General features: G+C 40.5%; 1 protein-coding gene across 2 annotated transcripts in view; it reads right to left on the bottom strand.

The window, feature by feature from the left end:
• Positions 1-192: 192 nt before the first annotated feature.
• The window catches only part of LOC139376740 (BAR/IMD domain containing adaptor protein 2 like 1a), a 41,686-nt gene continuing 22,473 nt past the window's right edge, over positions 193-19,405 (bottom strand). Inside the window, exons 4-15 of one of the 2 annotated variants that reach the window (XM_071119629.1) lie at positions 19,099-19,160; positions 16,475-16,546; positions 16,108-16,242; positions 10,864-11,016; positions 8,958-9,113; positions 8,637-8,766; positions 8,452-8,481; positions 7,693-7,915; positions 4,219-4,278; positions 3,927-4,047; positions 1,881-1,921; positions 193-1,749 (exon numbers count right to left, since the gene is read on the bottom strand). In XM_071119629.1, the coding sequence (XP_070975730.1) occupies positions 1,677-1,749; positions 1,881-1,921; positions 3,927-4,047; positions 4,219-4,278; positions 7,693-7,915; positions 8,452-8,481; positions 8,637-8,766; positions 8,958-9,113; positions 10,864-11,016; positions 16,108-16,242; positions 16,475-16,546; positions 19,099-19,160 (1,256 nt within the window). In that variant the 3' untranslated portion in view covers positions 193-1,676. The remainder of the gene's footprint in view (positions 1,750-1,880; positions 1,922-3,926; positions 4,048-4,218; positions 4,279-7,692; positions 7,916-8,451; positions 8,482-8,636; positions 8,767-8,957; positions 9,114-10,863; positions 11,017-16,107; positions 16,243-16,474; positions 16,547-19,098; positions 19,161-19,405) is intronic. The other variant, XM_071119630.1, reaches the window with a different exon arrangement.

Below are 19,405 nucleotides of genomic sequence, written 5' to 3'. Positions count from 1 at the left end.
CTTATGACCTGACACAATAGTAGTGAAAATTGTGGTAAACATAGACCTCTTTATTGAAAGATTTATGTGTGTGTGTTTATGTTAATCAAATTAACGTAACTTATAGTAATTTACTATGGGGCCGGAAAGAATGGTAGCCCACTAATTCATTCAATATAAAAAACGACTAATTCAATAAAAGACAACCAAAGCTTGTTATTCTCCATTTCATCTCGTGTATTAAGGGATGAACAACATTTTCAATTATTATGCAAGTCTTCATACAGATACACAGTAGGCTATGGCAGTATATTGCAAAGCCAATACATTAATAAGGACCATGTAAGGTTTATCCTGTTTCACTGTGAGATAACATTACATTAGTCTACATGGTGCCAAGAAATATATATATATATTTTTTTCAGACAACCATTTTGCCCATGATATATTTACAAAACTTGAGGACAAGGACAGAACATCATGTTACATCCTTTTCCTTCTCACCTTTAGAGAATGAAAACAATACACATCAGTATCTGAACAGAGATAGAAGAGGAGGAACCATGTCCAGTGTTCTTTTCAAATACTTATTTGGGATGGTAATCATCAATTAGCATGGACAGCAGTGTGGTGTGTGTATCATGAATTACTCTACACAGAAGGAAGATTTAAAAAAAACGGTTGACTCTTTTGACATACTGCATGGCTCATACTGTATTTCTACCAAAAACAATGTGATTGTGATTTGCAACAATTGTGTATTTGTATGCACACAACCTTTAGCTTACCATGAAAAGCCAAAGAGAAATTTCCACCCTACAATTATTGTATAAACATCATGAACTTTTGAACAAGTATGAAAAAATACCATTTAAAAGTATGAAGAAAAAGCATGGCCCATTCAGAATACATTCATTTAGTAGTCTATGTCAAATCAAAAATCCCTTATTTTAATTAAAAAATGTACACTACTACCTGCTAGGCATAAATGGATTGAATCAACTTTGTTTCCACGTCATTTCAACAACAGAACATATTTGTGATGAAGTTGAATCAACATGGAAAACAGATTGGATTTTGTGTGAAGTCTTCAATATAAGGGAATTTTGTCTTTTTTTCAACCAACTTTGAACCTAAATCCAATGACATGGTGTAATGTTTTGTTGATTTCACATTGAATTCACATCAGTTGACAACTCAACCAACTGTCAATCAAAAATAGACACTGAACGGATGTCTGTGCCTAGTCGGTATATTCATTCTTCCATAAACTCTCACTGTTTAAACTCAGTTTGTTTCATATGTTTACATAAATAGTCCCCCCATTTAAAAATGGGCACGTAATAATGAAAAAGTAAACAATAATTGAGCTCTTCTTTTCCCAACGTGTCTCTCTCCCATCATTCCCACAACTACTACAGACAGATTATTATTATTATTCATTTTTGTATCTGAGTGCTGAAGAGTCAGGAAGGTAGCCTGGATATTAGTCTGTCTCAGCATTGCCCATATTTATTGTCACTTCACTGGTCTGTTATACAATGCAGTTGCAACGGACCTAGCAACAACGGAGCTGGTTTTCTGAAGCAGAGTAAAATCCAGGCTATCTGGACATCTTGTCGGACTGTGATTCTGAAGTGTTGGTGGCGCAGAGATTCCAAGCTTCATAAATCCTCTGTCTGGATGATCCCTGGTTATCAGACGATTGGTGCTGATCTGTCATTGGTCACTGTAGGTCTCAGTTTGACAGTGGCAAAGGGATTCCCACCTCTGGAAAATATTTCAAAACACATTGTAATAGGTGAGATCCTTATTATTTTTTATTCAAATTTCCCATCAAAATCAATGCATAATCCATGTGATAAGTTATAATGTTATAACATAGTTATTATATGACTTACCCCAGAAAGGGAGCCTTTCCAACCCCATTGGGTAGAGAGATCTGTTTACAAAATGAAAGAAAGAGAGACACTTAAAAGTCCAGATAAATGCTGTGCATATTTAGTACATGTTGTATTGCCTCCCGTGCAGCTGTGAGTGTGAAAGGTTGCTTCTAGTTGTCTCTTGTCAGACAGGTTGGATAAGGATGTCAACTGTCAACACATATCGTCGTTGTGTCACTCCCAAGTGAAGAACTCTGGGACGTACGGAGACGGAGTGTACCATGACCTCACGCTGGGAGTCAGGAATCTAGAATGTCTAGAAAGGCCAGCACACAGCACACCTCTAGAAACACCTCTAGAAACACCTCTATAAATTCTCTAGAAACATATGTAGAAACACCTCTAGAAACATCTCTAGAAACTCTCTAGAAACACCTCTAAAAACACCTCTAGAAACTCTCTAGAAACACCTCTAGAAACTCTCTAGAAACACCTCGTCTCTGAGTAGATGGAAATCTTATTGTAAATCCAAACAAGTGAGAGTGATGAAGATAGTTTTAAATGAGATGCTGAACTGATTACTTAGCTATGTTTTAGGATATGAACAAAAACAAAAACAAAAAATGTCTGCACTCTCAGAAATTAAAATTAAATATCTGATGATGGATGAGAGTAAGCAAACCCTCTCCAAGTTGTGTTCATTTTGTATCCTTATCTGATGTTTTGAAGATACAATCTAACAGTGGATCAGACAGTTTTTGTACTGCACAGGAACACTGCTGTAGTAGGTTTATTCAAACTACTTCAGGACACAACCAGTACCCTAACATTCCACTAGAGGGCAGTCTGTGTCCAGAAGTGAGGGCACAGAGGCACCTATGCGAGAGGCCCCATGGAGTGGCTTACGTCAGAGACAACCATTAAACAATCTGGCAGCGACAATAACAACGCAAAGAGCAAAGTCATCTCTCTACGATCACATGATCAAATGGAAGTGTGTGTGGGGGGGGGGGGGATCAAAGGGGGAGGGAAGCAAGAAAGTATGGGACTTCTAGAAAGGAAAGGGTGAGAGGTGGGGAATGGGGAGAACAGATGGGGAGGCAACTAGGAGAGGTAGAGAGTTGGAGAAGGAGAAGAGCAGATAGGGGGGGCATGGGGGAGAGGAGGGGAGAGAAAGGGGAGGGAGGGATGCCAACTCTATTACGATAACATCCCTAACAGCAGTCTATTTCTCTCAAAGCCCTGAGGCAGCAGTTCCAGCACACAAAGGCAATGAGAGGAGAGAGAGAGACTACTTGATTAATTCATTCTCAAACCAGCTGACACCGTGCAGGTCCTAATTGAAGCTGTGTGGATGAGCAATATTTCTGTGTAGACCTATACCCCCCTTGTCCTCCCTCCTTCCTTCCCTCCCTCCCTTTCTGTGTCCCTACCTCCATTCCTACGCAGAGACAAAACCAGGCAGGGAGCATTTTTTAAATGTCTTTTCGAGGTGACAGCTCTCTCTCGTTCTCTTTCTCTCTCTTGCTCCTCCTCCACCTCACTCTACTTATGTGCTATTTAGAACCTGGATACGGGTTCTTTGGCTGTCCCTATATGATAACCGTTTGAAGAACCCTTTTGGTTCCAGGTAGAACCATTTTGGGTTTTATTTAGAACTCTTTCCAAAGAGAGTTCTACATGAAGCCCAAAAGAGTTCTACATGGAACCTAAAGGTTTCTACCTGGAATCAAAAAGGGTTCTCCTATTGGGACAGCTGAGAGTGTGGCAGACAGGGATTACATTAACACACAACCTCAAAACCCTGTTTCTGTCATGACCTAGCTTAATGTGTTCCTGGGGGTGGGAGTACATCCCGAACTAGCCCAGGAGAAAATACACTAGTAAAAAGTCTTCCACGTTAGGTCATCCAACAATAAACCTGAGGAGAGTGTGGAGGTTTAACGTTCACCCTAAGGAGACCGTTTCCCAGCATTGGGTTGCTGACTGTACTGTAAGGTGAGAATATGGAAGGGATGATTGGGTTCTGACCGTGTTTTGGGCTGAGTGTGTGGAGGAGCTGACCATTCTGACAGGGCTACTCTCCTTCCCGTCACTGTAGTCTGGCGGCGGCAGCAGAACAGGCTCTTCCTCTTCCTGTTCCGGAAGACTGGCCACACTCAGACAACGCACCGGTGTCCCCAAACTGTAGACATAGACAGATACACACACATTGTAGAACTTTACAAGGTCCAAAATAACCCTGTTTGTGCTTATTCTAGACACTTCTTGAAAGACCCCTAAAGATTTGAGAGGATTGGGTAGTTGTAAGCAATATCATAAGATTATCACATGGTCATATGTGTCTTGGTCTTACCTGTTTGAGATCAGTGGTTCATTGTAAGGTCGGCAGTATGATGAGGGAAACCACCCCCGCCTGAAACAAACAAAGACACACCAAAATATTTGCTAAATAAAACAACAATGAATAACATAATAAAAAAAAAATATATACTACCGTTCAAAAGTTTGGGTCACTTAGAAATGTTCTTGTTTTTGAAAGAAAAGCAAATTTTTTTGTCCATTAAAATAACATCAAATTGCTCAGAAATACAGTGTAGACATTGTTAATGTTGTAAATGACTATTGTAGCTGGAAACGACAGATTTTTTAATGGAATATCTACATAGGCGTACAGAGGCCCATTATCAGCAACCATCACTCCTGTGTTCCAATGGCACGTTGTGTTAGCTAATCCAAGTTTATAATTTTAAAAGGCTAATTGATCATTAGAAAAACCTTTTGCAATTATGTTAGCACAGCTGAAAACTGTTGTTCTGATAAAACTGGCCTTCTTTAGACTAGTTGAGTATCTGGAGCATCAGCATTTGCTGGTTCGATTACAGGTTCAAAATGGCCAGAAACAAGTACCTTTTTTTCTGAAACTCGTCACTCTATTCTTGTTCGGAGAAATGAAGGCTATTCCATGCGAGAAATTGCCAAGAAACTGAAGATCCCGTACAACGCTGTGTACTACTCCCTTCACAGAGCAGCGCAAACTGGCTCTAACCAGAATAGAAAGAGCCAAATGTCCCTGAAGGCATGTGAAACACATATTTCAATGATCAAATATATGACAGATTTGCTTCGAAGACACTGTTTCAAGTTGAGAAATACAGAAATTGTTCCCAAGCCAAATCTCACTGTAAAAAATAAATAAATATCATATTATATTATACTAATATTAAACGGGTTGCTTATGGGCTGTTTACTTGGAGGTACCAAGTCTCTGTTCGTGACAAGCTGTCACTGATAACTTTAAAAACAATTTCATACCCAAAGCAATAATAATGGCTGACAATGTCAAAGGGTCATGAAATGAACTTAGCTCATTTGTTTCAGAGGGAAAATGTCAAGGCAGGTAGACTAACATCTCTGCTTAAAGCACTCTCTCTCTCCCTCTCTCTCCTATTCTCTGATCTTTCACCTACATATGAGCACTAATGACTTTAATGAACAGATAGAGAGAGGGAGACACAAGACCAGCCATCAAAGCATGCACACATAATTACCAAGGTGGCTTTGAGCCATCGGTCTCTGTGGCCTCACCGCAATTACCCACATCTGGTCTTCTGAAATAATATTCAATTACCCACAACTCATCTTCTGAAATACAATTCAATTACCCACAACTCATCTTCTGAAATACAATTCAATTACCCACAACTCATCTTCTGAAATACAATTCAATTACCCACATCTGGTCTTCTGAAATACAATTCAATTACCCACAACTCATCTTCTGAAATACTATTCAATTACCCACAACTCATCTTCTGAAATACAATTTAATTACCCACATCTGGTCTTCTGAAATACAATTCAATTACCCACAACTCATCTTCTGAAATACTATTCAATTACCCACAACTCATCTTCTGAAATACTATTCAATTACCCACAACTCATCTTCTGAAATACTATTCAATTACCCACAACTCATCTTCTGAAATACTATTCAATTACCCACAACTCATCTTCTGAAATACTATTCAATTACCCACAACTCATCTTCTGAAATAATATTAAATTACCCACAACTCATCTTCTGAAATACTATTCAATTACCCACAACTCATCTTCTGAAATACTATTCAATTACCCACAACTCATCTTCTGAAATACTATTCAATTACCCACAACTCATCTTCTGAAATACTATTCAATTACCCACAACTCATCTTCTGAAATACTATTCAATTACCCACAACTCATCTTCTGAAATACAATTCAATTACCCACAACTCATCTTCTGAAATACTATTCAATTACCCACAACTCATCTTCTGAAATAATATTCAATTACCCACAACTCATCTTCTGAAATAATATTCAATTACCCACAACTCATCTTCTGAAATACTATTCAATTACCCACAACTCATCTTCTGAAATACTATTCAATTACCCACAACTCATCTTCTGAAATACTATTCAATTACCCACAACTCATCTTCTGAAATAATATTCAATTACCCACAACTCATCTTCTGAAATACTATTCAATTACCCACAACTCATCTTCTGAAATAATATTAAATTACCCACAACTCATCTTCTGAAATACTATTCAATTACCCACAACTCATCTTCTGAAATACTATTCAATTACCCACAACTCATCTTCTGAAATACTATTCAATTACCCACAACTCATCTTCTGAAATACTATTCAATTACCCACAACTCATCTTCTGAAATACTATTCAATTACCCACAACTCATCTTCTGAAATACTATTCAATTACCCACAACTCATCTTCTGAAATACAATTCAATTACCCACAACTCATCTTCTGAAATACTATTCAATTACCCACAACTCATCTTCTGAAATAATATTCAATTACCCACAACTCATCTTCTGAAATAATATTCAATTACCCACAACTCATCTTCTGAAATACTATTCAATTACCCACAACTCATCTTCTGAAATACTATTCAATTACCCACAACTCATCTTCTGAAATACTATTCTGAATGGCACAGATACAACTGCTTTAACAATGACATTACTTTCAGACCTGACATTTAACGGCTTAACAAAACATAATGAGCCCCAATTTTCCACTGCGCTACTTTCAACTGGTACCTGGTTCTATCGCCACTGTAGTCAGAGATGAAAAAAAAAAAAAAAATTAACAAAATTGCTATATATCCACATCACTCTCAGAGAAATAAGTTGTACTGCTCGGTTTTACACAGTCAAATGTAACAAATATGTTTTTTATAAAGAACTGTACAAATTGTATATTTATGACATCAATATTTTCAAAATATTTCAAATAAATAATGCAATACAGTAGTATCTGATGATCTGTATGAAAAACATTTACAATGGACATTTTAGTAATTCCGCAGATGCTCTTATCCAGTGCAACTGACGAGTAAGCATCTTAAAATAGTTAGGTGAGACAACCACATATCACAGTCTAATATACAGGATACGAACACTCCACAGAAGGAAATTGCACGAATGTTGGTGCCAACATTGCATAACTTCTCTGAGAGACCTTAGATCTGCATCTATAGGTTAATATGGCCTGAATTATTGTGTAATAAAGGTGTAATACATCTTTGTAAACGTGTAATAAAGCTTTACAAACGCTTAATACCAGTGACGTCAATAAGCTTTTATAAACCTGTAATAAAGCTTCATAAACCCTTAATAACCAGTAAATAGTGACTTACTGCCAGATCTTCTCCAGGTTAATGAGCCTTTATAAAGGAGTAATAAAGCTTCAAAAAGGTTCATAAAGGCCTTATTAACCAGTGAATAGAGACTCACTGCCGGGTATTCTCCAGCTCTCCATACAGCCATCCGTCCTTGTCCTCCTGGATTAGCAGCATGATGATGTCACCGTCGTCAAAGGAAAGGAGTGTGTTATTGTTGCCGGCCGTGTGAGGGAAGATGGTCCTGACCCGTTGCTTCCTGCCCACGTTCAGCCCTGAACCTATCGACACCGACCTGGACAGAGACAGACTGCCACCGTCCTCCATACTGCCCTGGTCTGTAAGGTCAAAGTTCAAGTTAAATGTTTTTTACTATCAAATTGCAGAAAGACAGCAAGGACTCTCTGAAATACCTGATATTTACAATAGCAGAGTTCAAATTGATACTTTGCTAAGTATATCAGGGAGAAGACATGGCTTATAGCTAGTGATTTATAACCCTGGTCTAAATGACCATGCGGAGAAGAAAAATTGCATCATTAAAGAGGAGAATTGGTTTTGCAGCGTAATTTTCTGTATAATTTGAACATTCAATAAAAGAAGACATGGAGAACAAACGAAGTAAGAACAGATACATTAGCAGGATTAAAGGGAAGATGCAGCACAATTTGAAGTGAATTCAGTAGCCGTCCTGAACCTTTGGATTTCTGAATAGGATCTGTCTAGCACATTTACTGAATAAGGCCCCGGTGCACAAGATCAAATATTCCTAAACAAGACATTACATGTAGATTAGGACAGCACCTATAGTTTTATCTCTGTTATCTATTTTATCCATTTGTACAAGTCAGATTACGAAAGGCAGCATACTTACATGGGGAAGGTGGTGTGAGACTCTGTAAAACTAAACATAATCTCTGTATAAGATACCAGCTACCAGAACCTGCTATATTTTCACATTTTTGATATGGAGTACATGTACAACTACACACACAATGAAACACATACCCATACTTCAATCCAAAGACTGAAGCCTGAGGTGTGAGGCTGCAGTAGTACCTGAGTTGTGGTCTGATGTGGAGGCGTATGTGGATGTGATGGAGGCGTCCTGGTTGAACATGTTAACCAGTGGACTGATCTGGGCCTTCAGCTGGGGGGCTGGTGGGGGAACCATCGAGTCCCCATTGTTCTGATTGAGAAGACATAAAACCGGTTATGTTATGCACATGCAAGTCACAGTACATGCAATCCATCTAGAAGAGCAAATACCATTTATGAGAAGAGCCAAGCCTTAAAACCAAGTACAGCGGTGAATGATTGTCCTTCTCTTGTTATAGCATTGTAACAACAGTGTAATAACAGCCATGACGTCCCACTCACCCTGTTGTAGCGCTCAACGCGAGGCGAGGCTTCTGGGGATCCAGACACGGGAGTGCGGAGCCCCTTTATCATGGTCATCACCGTGTCAGGGACCTTGGTGGCATCGCTGCATTTATCCTGCCAGCTGGGCAGCTTCACCGCCAGCAGCTCTTTGGCCTACAGTGCAGATAGATATAGACCAGTTATAAAGGTGCAATAAAGCTTTATGAAGCATTCATAACTGTTATATGGCCAAGTTAGGGGGAGCATTGGTTACAGCGCTGAACAACACATAGAATCTCAGCCATATCAACCCCAAGGTGGGCATAATGCCTCTATTTGGTAGATTTGAATCCTGCTGTTGTTGATGTGACTAACTAGGAAGTAACCCCTCGGTGTATGAGGAGGTCACATCACTGAGTCTTCCTTTAAGTCAAGGTTAACTAAGGCCTTACAAAGTTGATTTACTGTTTAACGGATACCTCGCTTCACATAAATATATTTGTTATGGTTTTGAACATTTAATCAATTATTTTAAATTATTATTTTTGACGAAACAAACGATTCACTTTGCGATTGTAGTAGGTTGGATTCTGTTCAATCCCCTTAAATCGAATCATGTGAATCCAAATAAAAATGTGTAAATTATGAACAGTAATTTTCAAACAAAAAAAACTGTAGCCTTCCATTTTTTTTTACCTTTATTTAACTAGGTAAGTCAGTTGAGAAAAAAATATTATTTACAGTGACGGCCTAGGAACAGTGGGTTAACTGCCTTGTTCAGGGGAACAGTGGGTTAACTGCCTTGATCAGGGGAACAGTGGGTTAACTGCCTTGATCAGGGGAACAGTGGGTTAACTGCCTTGTTCAGGGGAACAGTGGGTTAACTGCCTTGTTCAGGGGCAGAACGACAGATTTTTACCTTGTCAGATCGGGGATTCGATCTCACAACCTTTATAGTTACTGGCCCATCGCTCTAACCACTAGGCTACCTGCCGCCCCCATTTGGGTTATGTGACTGCAAAACTTGTTTTGTAGATACTTTAAGTTGATTTGGGCATTCAATTTATGGGACATTGCAACTCAATAGATGCTAGTCAGCCTGCAAACACTAAGGTAAGATAAATATGACAAAACTAGAAAAGGTACATTTTCTGAAGAAAGTGTGTGCTTGCAACAGCTGTCTAAAAATATTTGTATGGTAGAGGGAGAAGTCTTAAATGTAGAATTCAAGCTGAATAAAATCTGAAGCAGTTAGTTCTAGAAAGAATTGGTCTGATTACTTTAGTAGACTGCTAGTATTCAGACCCCTTGACTTCTTCCACATTTTGTTACGTTACAGTTTTATTCTAAAATAGATTTAAAAAAAGAGTTTATGCCTTCATCAACCTACACACAATACCCCATAATGACAAAGCAAAAACAAGTTATTAGACATTTTTGCAAACCCTCCCCCCAAAAAAACAAAACAAACATAAGTATTCATAAGTATTCAGACCCTTTACTCAGTACTCTGTTGAAGCACCTTTGGCTACGATTACAGCCTCGCATCTTCTTGGGTATGACACTACAAGTTTGGCACACCTGTATTTGGGGAGTTTCTCCCATTCTTCTCTGCAGATCCTCTCAAGCTCTGTCAGGTTGGATGGGGAGCGTTGCTGCACAGCTATTTTCAGGTCTCTCCAGAGATGTTCGATCTGGCTCTGGCTGGGCCATTCAAGGACATTCAGAGACTTATCCCGAAGCCACTCCTGCGTTGTCTTGGCTGTTTGCTTAGGTTCCTTGTCCTGTTGGATGGTGAACCTTCGCCCCAGTCTGAGGTCCTGAGCGCAAATTCTTAATCCCTCACCTTACTTTAAAAAAATGAAATCTACTTTAGGCCTAAATGACTAAAGGTTAAAAGGACTAATCCCCTTATGTGCATTACCTTCTCATGGAAGGCTGTGACATGGTAGGAGAACATGCAGTGTTTGTCGACCAGAAAGCAGAATCGTCTCTTCTCCTCCAGGAGGGCCTCTCTGCAACCATCAGCGATGAACTTCTGCATGTCACTCTGCCGCGACGAGATGGTCTTCATATACTGAGGGGAAGAGGAGGGAAAGAGGAGGGGACACGTCAGTAAGGGTTGGTTGAACTGATGAGGGGTCATTAAGGAACTAAAGAGGACAGGTCAGTAAGGGTTGGTTGAACTGATGGGGGGGGGGTCATTAAGGAACTAAAGAGGACAGGTCAGTAAGGGTTGGTTGAACTGATGGGGGGGGGTCATTAAGGAACTAAAGAGGACAGGTCAGTAAGGGTTGGTTGAACTGACGGGGGATGGGGGGGGGGGGTCATTAAGGAACTAAAGGGGACAGGTCATTACTGGGTTACTGACAGGCTACTGTTAACTCTGCGTGTACAGTATATGTATGAGATTGTCTCCAGATACTGACGAGAGGACACAGAGGGAGACTGATTGTTAAAACATTCAGTAAGATTGTAATTGCATGCTCAGACAAAAGCAGCTTGCTTAACTGTTCAGGAATAACTAATGAGCCTTCTAATCAAAGTCTCTCCTCTGTCTGGCTCAATCTCACCCCCTGTTGTTACTCCACCATCCCTATCCTGTAGAAAATCACCCTGCTGAAAGAACCTGTGTCTGCGTCCCAAATGGCACACTATTCCCAATGTAGTGTATAGTCAAATGTAGATCACTATATAGGGAATAGGGTAACATTTGGAAAGCAGGACACACTCCTTCCCAGAGAGTGACTCAGAACTGAAACACCATCACAAAGCAGACCACGGAATCTGACATCACACACAGACAAAGCTCAGCTCCTCTTTGAAACAACTCTCTCCCTCTGTCTCCTCCCTTATCTCTCCTCTCCTTTTTCTGGTTGTCATGACGACAGTGAAAGCTGGTTAGTCTCTAGGGTTGTGGTGGTGGTGTCACAGACCCTCCTTTAATGTTTAGCCCAGTCTCTCTCTCTCTCCCCCCTCCTCTCCCCTCTCTCTCTCTCTCTCTCTCTCTCTCTTTCGCTCTCTCCCCCAATCCCCTGTCTCTCTCTTTCTCCCCCAATCCCCTGTCTCTCTCTCTCTCTCCCCCAATCCCCTGTCTCTCTCTCCCCCCTCCCCTCTCTCTCTCTCTCTCCCCCCTCCCCTCTCTCTCTCTCCCCCTCCCCTCTCTCTCTCTCCCCCTCCCCACTCTCTCTCTCCCCCTCCCCTCTCTCTCTCTCCCCCAATCCCCTGTCTCTCTCTCTCACTCTCTCTTTCGCTCTCTCCCCCAATCCCCTCTCTCTCTCTCCCCCAATCCCCTCTCTCTCTCTCTCTCCCCCAATCCCCTGTCTCTCGCTCTTCCCCTCCCTCTTCCCCCTACGATGGGGCCACAACTAAACTATGGAGCTTAATTTCTACTGCAAACAATAGCTGGAATACTGAGAAAGACAGAGGGGAGGAAGAGAGAGATAGAGGATAGAGAGAGAAAGACAGACATATGGAGAAAGAACCATTTCACTGTACTTGTGCATGTAACAAATACGACTTGAAACTTGAAACTTGAATTGAGCTCAAGTGTTGCAGCAAACCTGTAGGGGTTTGAAAACGACGGATTTGTGGGCAAATTCCATTAAAGACATTCATGCATGACTTTGGAGAGAGCAGGATGTTACCTTTTCCATCCATTTCTATATTCTGACAACTGAACCACAGAAGATCACAGTAGAGGCGAAACTAAATATACTCTACAGTCTGATACATGACAGTAGAAAGTGTTCATGGGTGTGTGCATGTGTTTGCCCTTATCTAGTCTAATCAACAGGTGTCATATACATAGGATAATGACAAACCAGTTTCCTTCCACATAGCAAGCCACAATACATTACTGTCTATTAGTTTCTCTGAGATAAAACTAGATTACAGCCCTCTTTCCATAGGCAAAGGTAATCTACATACTGAAACAAAGATGGTTAATAGCCAGATAAAAACCAAGAAGCCATTAAGAAGAGATCATAATCACTGAATAGAGAGAGAGACAAGATTCTACTCTTCAAAACCTCCAGTTAGCTAGTGCTTCTCGGATTTCAGTCAGAACAATAATACAAAATGTGTTGCAGCTCAATATATTGGGCCCCTTACTAAAAATAAACCCACCTCATAAACTGACACTCATCAAAGTCGGGCCGGTGAAACCCGTCAATAAAATAGGAGTTATTGCACAGGCAGCCTTGTATCAAGCAGAGCCAGAGTGGGTTTCATCAACAGACAGCATCTCCTTGGCCCCTCTCTCAACTTGTCCTATTGATTTACTAAAGAAGTCTATGTTTAATGTATACTGTGTTAGGAAGACTATTACTGTATATCCTCTGATTCCTGTAAGTGGCTAAATATGCTACCAGGCACCACTCCAAGCCTACTCTATTTGAGTGGACATTATTGACTATAAATGCCTCACCCATTCCCAGTCCCACTACACCCTACAAAGCTTTTCAGTGAGTGTATACTACCAACCAACTCAAGACCAACTACAAACTCCTAAGTGCACACTTCATACTCCAGATGGGGCTGTACCCTTGGCCAGTCAAGGGTACATGCTTTTTACACCCACTTGAGAGCACAATCCTCATGCAAGAGTGTACAGTGCTCCCACTCCTCACATTCACTAAAATACACTCTCCATTCTAATGTGATGACAGCCATTTGGTCCCTTTCGATGAGCCTTCAGTGTGGCTTTATAGGTGAAGGGCAGTGGTGAACAAAGGACCCAATTTTCATACTTGAGTAAAAGTAAATTGCTAAAATATACTTAAGTATCAAAGTCAAATCAAAAGTATAAATCATTTCACATTCTTTATATTAAGCAAACCAGATGGCATGATTTTCTTGTTTTTTTTAAAACAAGAAAATCACTCCAACACACTCCAACACTTAGGCAATAATTTAAAAACACATTTTTGTTAGTGAGTCTGCATGATCAGAGGCAGGAGGGATGACCAGGGATGTTCTCTTGATCACTTTGTGAACTGGACCATTTCCCTGTCCTGCTAAGCATTCGAAATGTAAGGAGTACTTTTGGGTGTCAGGGAAAATGCATGGTGTAAAAAGTACATTATTGTCTTTAGGAATGTAGTGGAGTATAAGTAAAAGTTGTCAAAAATATAAATTGTGAAGTACAGATACCCCCAAAAATGACTTAAGTAGTACTGTAAAGCATTTTAACTTAAGTACCTTGCACCACTGGGGAAGGGGCAAGGCAGTGACGGCACTCCACTTTACATTACTACAAAGAATCTGCCCGCAGCTATACTGTAGGTGTGGTGGTATTGTGTATATTTAGTGTTCATTTCCTTTCCACCCGCTCACTTTTATGTACAGTTTTTCCACCTTGAGGTGTGCGGCAAGATCAAGGAGCCACCTGGGCCAATTACATACCCTATTTTCAAGACAAAGTTAATAAATGTTTTCTTTGATATTCTCGATGGGTTATTGCCCCATGCGTGCAAATCATTTAAGTGATAACACCCTCGAAGCCGGTGTTTGGAGGTCATGTTGGCACGGGTGTTGTTAGGCCCGAGAAGAAGTCAATGTCCGGCAAACCGTGCCAATATATCCTCCAAACACCGGCTTCGAGGGAATTATCACTTTTATACAACGGGTTACCAACATATCCAAATAATTATTTACATATTTTTATAACAAATATTATTTTGATGGATTTATTAATACTATTTCATCCTTCCACAAGATATAGTCCCGACACAAATCCAAAGTTGCTACCCAAGCCAGCTGGTCATTGGTTCTATCGGTTCGGTTGCCAGAGACGCGACCCAGTCGTTCAGTCTTTTTGCTCTATACCTATGGATGCGACCCAGTTGTTCATTCTAAATGTTCCATTGCCATACTGGCTGGCAACGTTCTTATCCCTTGCTTGCTAGCTAGCCAACTACGGCTAACTTACAGTCACGTTGAACAGAACAGCAAAGTAGCTGCATTTGTGTTTGTTTAAGCTATTTTCTAGTGGATAAATTCATAACAATAAGCTATTGCTCTCGTCAGGATATTTGTTCAGAGGAGCTAGCCAACAACACAGCTAACACAATCACTTCGTTTTACCTGTTTCTATTGATAGTTCTTTGTATATATCAATAAAAATGATGCCAGCTGATTCATGATTTTGACAGGCTGAGAAACGCTGCTTTCCTGTCTGTCTCAGCCCGACTCCCGACACGTTCATTATTATGGGACAGCTGGAGATCGAATTTGAATATTGAAACAATGTTTATACAAAACCCTGCTGTTGAAAACTAAATGTTGGTCTAAAAGAAATGTGAGGTAATGTCTAGATGCTTTTTATAGTGGAGATCAACTTTATAAATTGCCTGGCTGGGCTGATGAGACAGTGGAACAGAGTAAATAGGCATTTTAATGTCGTAGATTTAGTAACTTGTGGAATAGACAACGGCTGGAATGCTGTTTTAACCAATCCCCATTCAGAATTAGAGCCACCTGTTGCATAAGGGAGTCCATAGAAGGGTTCAGCTTTGTTTATGTAAACAAAACAAGGCAACCAAGAGCAATAATGTTCTGTTTGGTTTTTATATTGATAAACCAAACAGAACATTATTGCTCTTGGTTGCCTTGTTTTGGACACATAAACCAACAAGTGTTTCTGTAAGAGGGTAAAGTCACGTGACTGACTGTCTGTTAAAGTCCCTTTCTAGCCGTCTGAGAAACTTCCAGGAACTTAAAAGAATCCAAGCACATGTTCACATCATCAGAAAAAACTAACTGGACACCGAGCCACTTCTCGCTTGAAAATGGAGAACATTCATAAAGTGAGTCTTAAGGGACTTTTCTGACTAGTGTATCCATGATGCATTGAGTGAACAGCTGAGTCTGATCACTGAGACCCCCAGTGAGATAAGATGAGATCTGTTTTTAGTCTCACCTCGTTCTCCTTGATTAGTTAAGATCTGGTTCTAGTATCACCTCGTTCTCCTTGATTAGTTAAGATCTGGTTCTAGTCTCACCTCGTTCTCCTTGATTAATCAAGATCTGGTTCTAGTCTCACCTCATTCTCTTTGATTAATCAAGATCTGGTTCTAGTCTCACCTCGTTCTCCTTGATTAATCAAGATCTGGTTCGAGTCTCACCTCGTTCTCCTTGATTTATCAAGATCTGGTTCTAGTCTCACCTCATTCTCCTTGATCTCGTACTTGGTGACTTGTTTCCCCTGGCTCTTCCTCCGCAGCTTCTTCAGGTCCGTCTGAGAGCGCTCCAGAGAGTCCTGCTTCAGCTTGTGCTCAGTCTGGTACCGCTTGAATGTGGCCTGGATGAGAGATACAAAGGTTAAGATAAGTTTGATGTAGAGATGGAGAGGAATTTTACTGAATGCAAGGATAGGGGATATTGAGGAGAGAGGAGACCATAATTAAGTGTGTACTTACATACCTGCATACGTAGACATGCAGACCCGTACACAAACATGCACACACACACACGCACACTCCTTGTGATTAGATTGTCCTTTGCCAAAGTCCTATAGTGGCCAATGTACTTACAGTCATATATTTGACATCCATCTCTGTTTTCCTCTCCAGCTCAGCAATGATTTCATTGTGGAACCGCTTGAACTGAACAGAAAGAATCCAGTTCATGTCGATATATAAACATTTAACAATACCATAACCATGGCAAGATGGTGACATCAGAATAAGAGTTGCGTGGCTGAGCCAGAGGAATGTAGCTGTGATAATTGCTTTCTAACTGAGGGGAATTCTAACAACAGGTAGGTCTTATCTACCTCTCCAAATAGTTAAACATTGACTACTTTCTCCTTCCTTCTTTCTCGCAGATATCTCAGAAATAACTAACCATGCTTCGTTGTCATGCGCTTTACTTGGAGCCCAGTGAAAGACAAGTAGGAGCCTTGTAAAGGCTTTACTACAGTTCTGAATGTGTAATACATGTATACTGTAGTGAGAATACATCTTATTTGATCATATCTCTTCTGATTACTGACCAATACTATAAATATTCATAGATCAAATCATCTTAAATTCAACAATAATCATATTTTCAAACTTTTATCCGCCTCGTGCATAGGATACAATAGGTATAAAACAGTAAACTGACATTTTTTCTTGAGAACTCTTTCCCAACAATGCGGGGATCATTTTTTCCCTCATCAATCTACACATAATACCCCATAATGGAAAAGCAAAAACAGGTATTTATTAATGTTAGTTAATGTATTATAAATAAAAAAACAGAAGTACCATTTTTACATAAGTATTCAGACCCTTTGTTATGACACTCAAAATTGAGCTCAGGTGCATCCTGTTTCCATTGATCATCCTTGAGATGTAACTACAACTTGATTGTAGTCCACCTGTGGTAAATTAAATTCATTCAACATGATTTGGAAAGGCAAACACCTGTCTATATAAGGTGCTACAGTTGACAGTGCATGTCAGATCAAAAACCAAGCCATGTGGTCGAAGGAATTGTCCATAGAGCTCCAAGACAGGATTGTGTCGAGGCACAGATCTGGGGAAGGGTACCAAAACATGTATGTAGTATTGAAGGTCCCCAAGAACACAGTGGGCTCCATGATTCTTAAATGGAAGAAGTTTGGAACCACCAAACTCCCATCCGTCTGTGTTGATGGGAGAAACTTCCAGAAGGACAACAATCTCTGCAGCACTCCACCAATCAGGCCTTTGTGGTAGAGTGGCCAGATGGAAACCACTCATCAATAAAAGGCACATGACAGCCCGCTTGGAGTTTGCCGTAAGGAACCTAAAGGCCCCTCGACCATAAGAAACAAGATTCTCTGTTCTGATGAAACCAAGATGGAACTATTTGGCCTGAAGAGTCACGTCTGGAGGAAACCTAGCACCATTCCTATGGTGAAACATGGTGGTGGTTGCAGCATCATACTGTGGGGATATTTTTCAGTGGCAGGGACTGGGAGACTTGTCAGGACCAAGGGAAAGATGAGCAGCGCAATGTACTGAGAGATCCTGATGACTGGGGCAAAGGTTTACCTTCCAACAGGACAACGACCCTAAGCACACAGTCAAAACAACACAACAGTGGCTTCGGGAGAAGCCTCTGAATGTCCTTGAGTGGCACAGCCAGAGCCCAGACTTGAGCCCGATTGAACATCTCTGACAAGACCTGAAAATAGATGAGCAGCGACGCTCTCCATCCAACCTGACCGACTTGAGAGGATCTGCAGAGAAAAACGGAAGAAACTCCCCAAATAAAGGTGTGCCAAACTTGTAGCGTCATACCCAAGAAGACTCAAGGCTGTAATTGCTGCCAAAGATGCTTCAACAAAGTACTGAGTAAAGGGTCTGAATAATTATGTAAATGTGATATTTCCCTGATTTTTTTTTTGTTGTTGTAAATTTTCAAACATTTCTAAAAACCTGTTTTTGCTTCGTCATTATGGGGTATTGTGTGTAGATTGATGAGAAAAAAAAAACAATTTAGTCAATTTTAGAATAAGGCTGTAACTTAACAAAATGTGGAAAATGTCAATGGGTCTGAATACTTTCCAAATGCACTGTATATAATAACAATGAAAATAGAATAAAAAAACACAGAAGAAGTACGATGACAGCTGAAGAAACATGAGAATGCACCTGCTTCAGTCTAGACCATCTGTATTGTATAGTATTGTAACTTAGACGTAGTGAGTGATTAAAGATGATACTGTCTAAGAGCTAGTTGTGTCTTGCTCTTGTCACAGTTACAACACCAGTGACACCAACCAGAGTCACTTGATTTCCTAGTCTATGCCAAGCCTCTCACCCCCAGGCCTACACAAGAAACCCGACAGACAAAAGAGAGAGCACACGCTGAAAGGAATGGTCTAAATGACAAAAAAACAGTTGTCTTGTGTCCAGGTGGGATTTCTCTCTAGGCTTTGTTGTGTTCTTGGTGTGTTGAGAGGATAAAGGAGGTCTGTTAATGACTAAGTCACTGTGAGAAAGAGAGAGTTGGCGTAGAGGACTATGGATATGTGTGTCGACATGAACATCCAACGCAGGTCAAAGAGAATGGTAACCCTTGACTTCAGTCTTCCAGTTAATTAGCGATTAGATGGTAAAATGGTAATTACATAACAAAAAACTACCAAGAGAAGAAGTGACAGTAGGTCAGCAGGAAAACTTACGTTCTCCTCCAGCTCCAGGTGAACCTTCCTGTGCACCTCAGAGATCTCCATCAGAACCACACCTGTAGAGAAAAGATCATATATCATATTATACAGGTAGCTGACAAAATAAAGGAAACACCAACATAAAGTGACTTAATAGGGTGTTGGGCCACCACGAGCCAGAACAGCTTCAATGTGCCTTGGCATAGATACTATAAGTGTCTGAAACTCTATCGCAACGAACAGCCCTTGCTGTCTCTGCCTGGCCGGTTCCCCTCTCTCCACTGGAATCCTCTGCCTCTAACCCTATTACAGGGGCTGAGTC

Source organism: Oncorhynchus clarkii, chromosome 20 (genome assembly GCF_045791955.1).
Source record: "Oncorhynchus clarkii lewisi isolate Uvic-CL-2024 chromosome 20, UVic_Ocla_1.0, whole genome shotgun sequence".
In the NCBI taxonomy this organism is placed as follows: Eukaryota; Metazoa; Chordata; class Actinopteri; order Salmoniformes; family Salmonidae; genus Oncorhynchus; species Oncorhynchus clarkii.
This window is presented reverse-complemented; position numbering and strand designations above follow the sequence as displayed.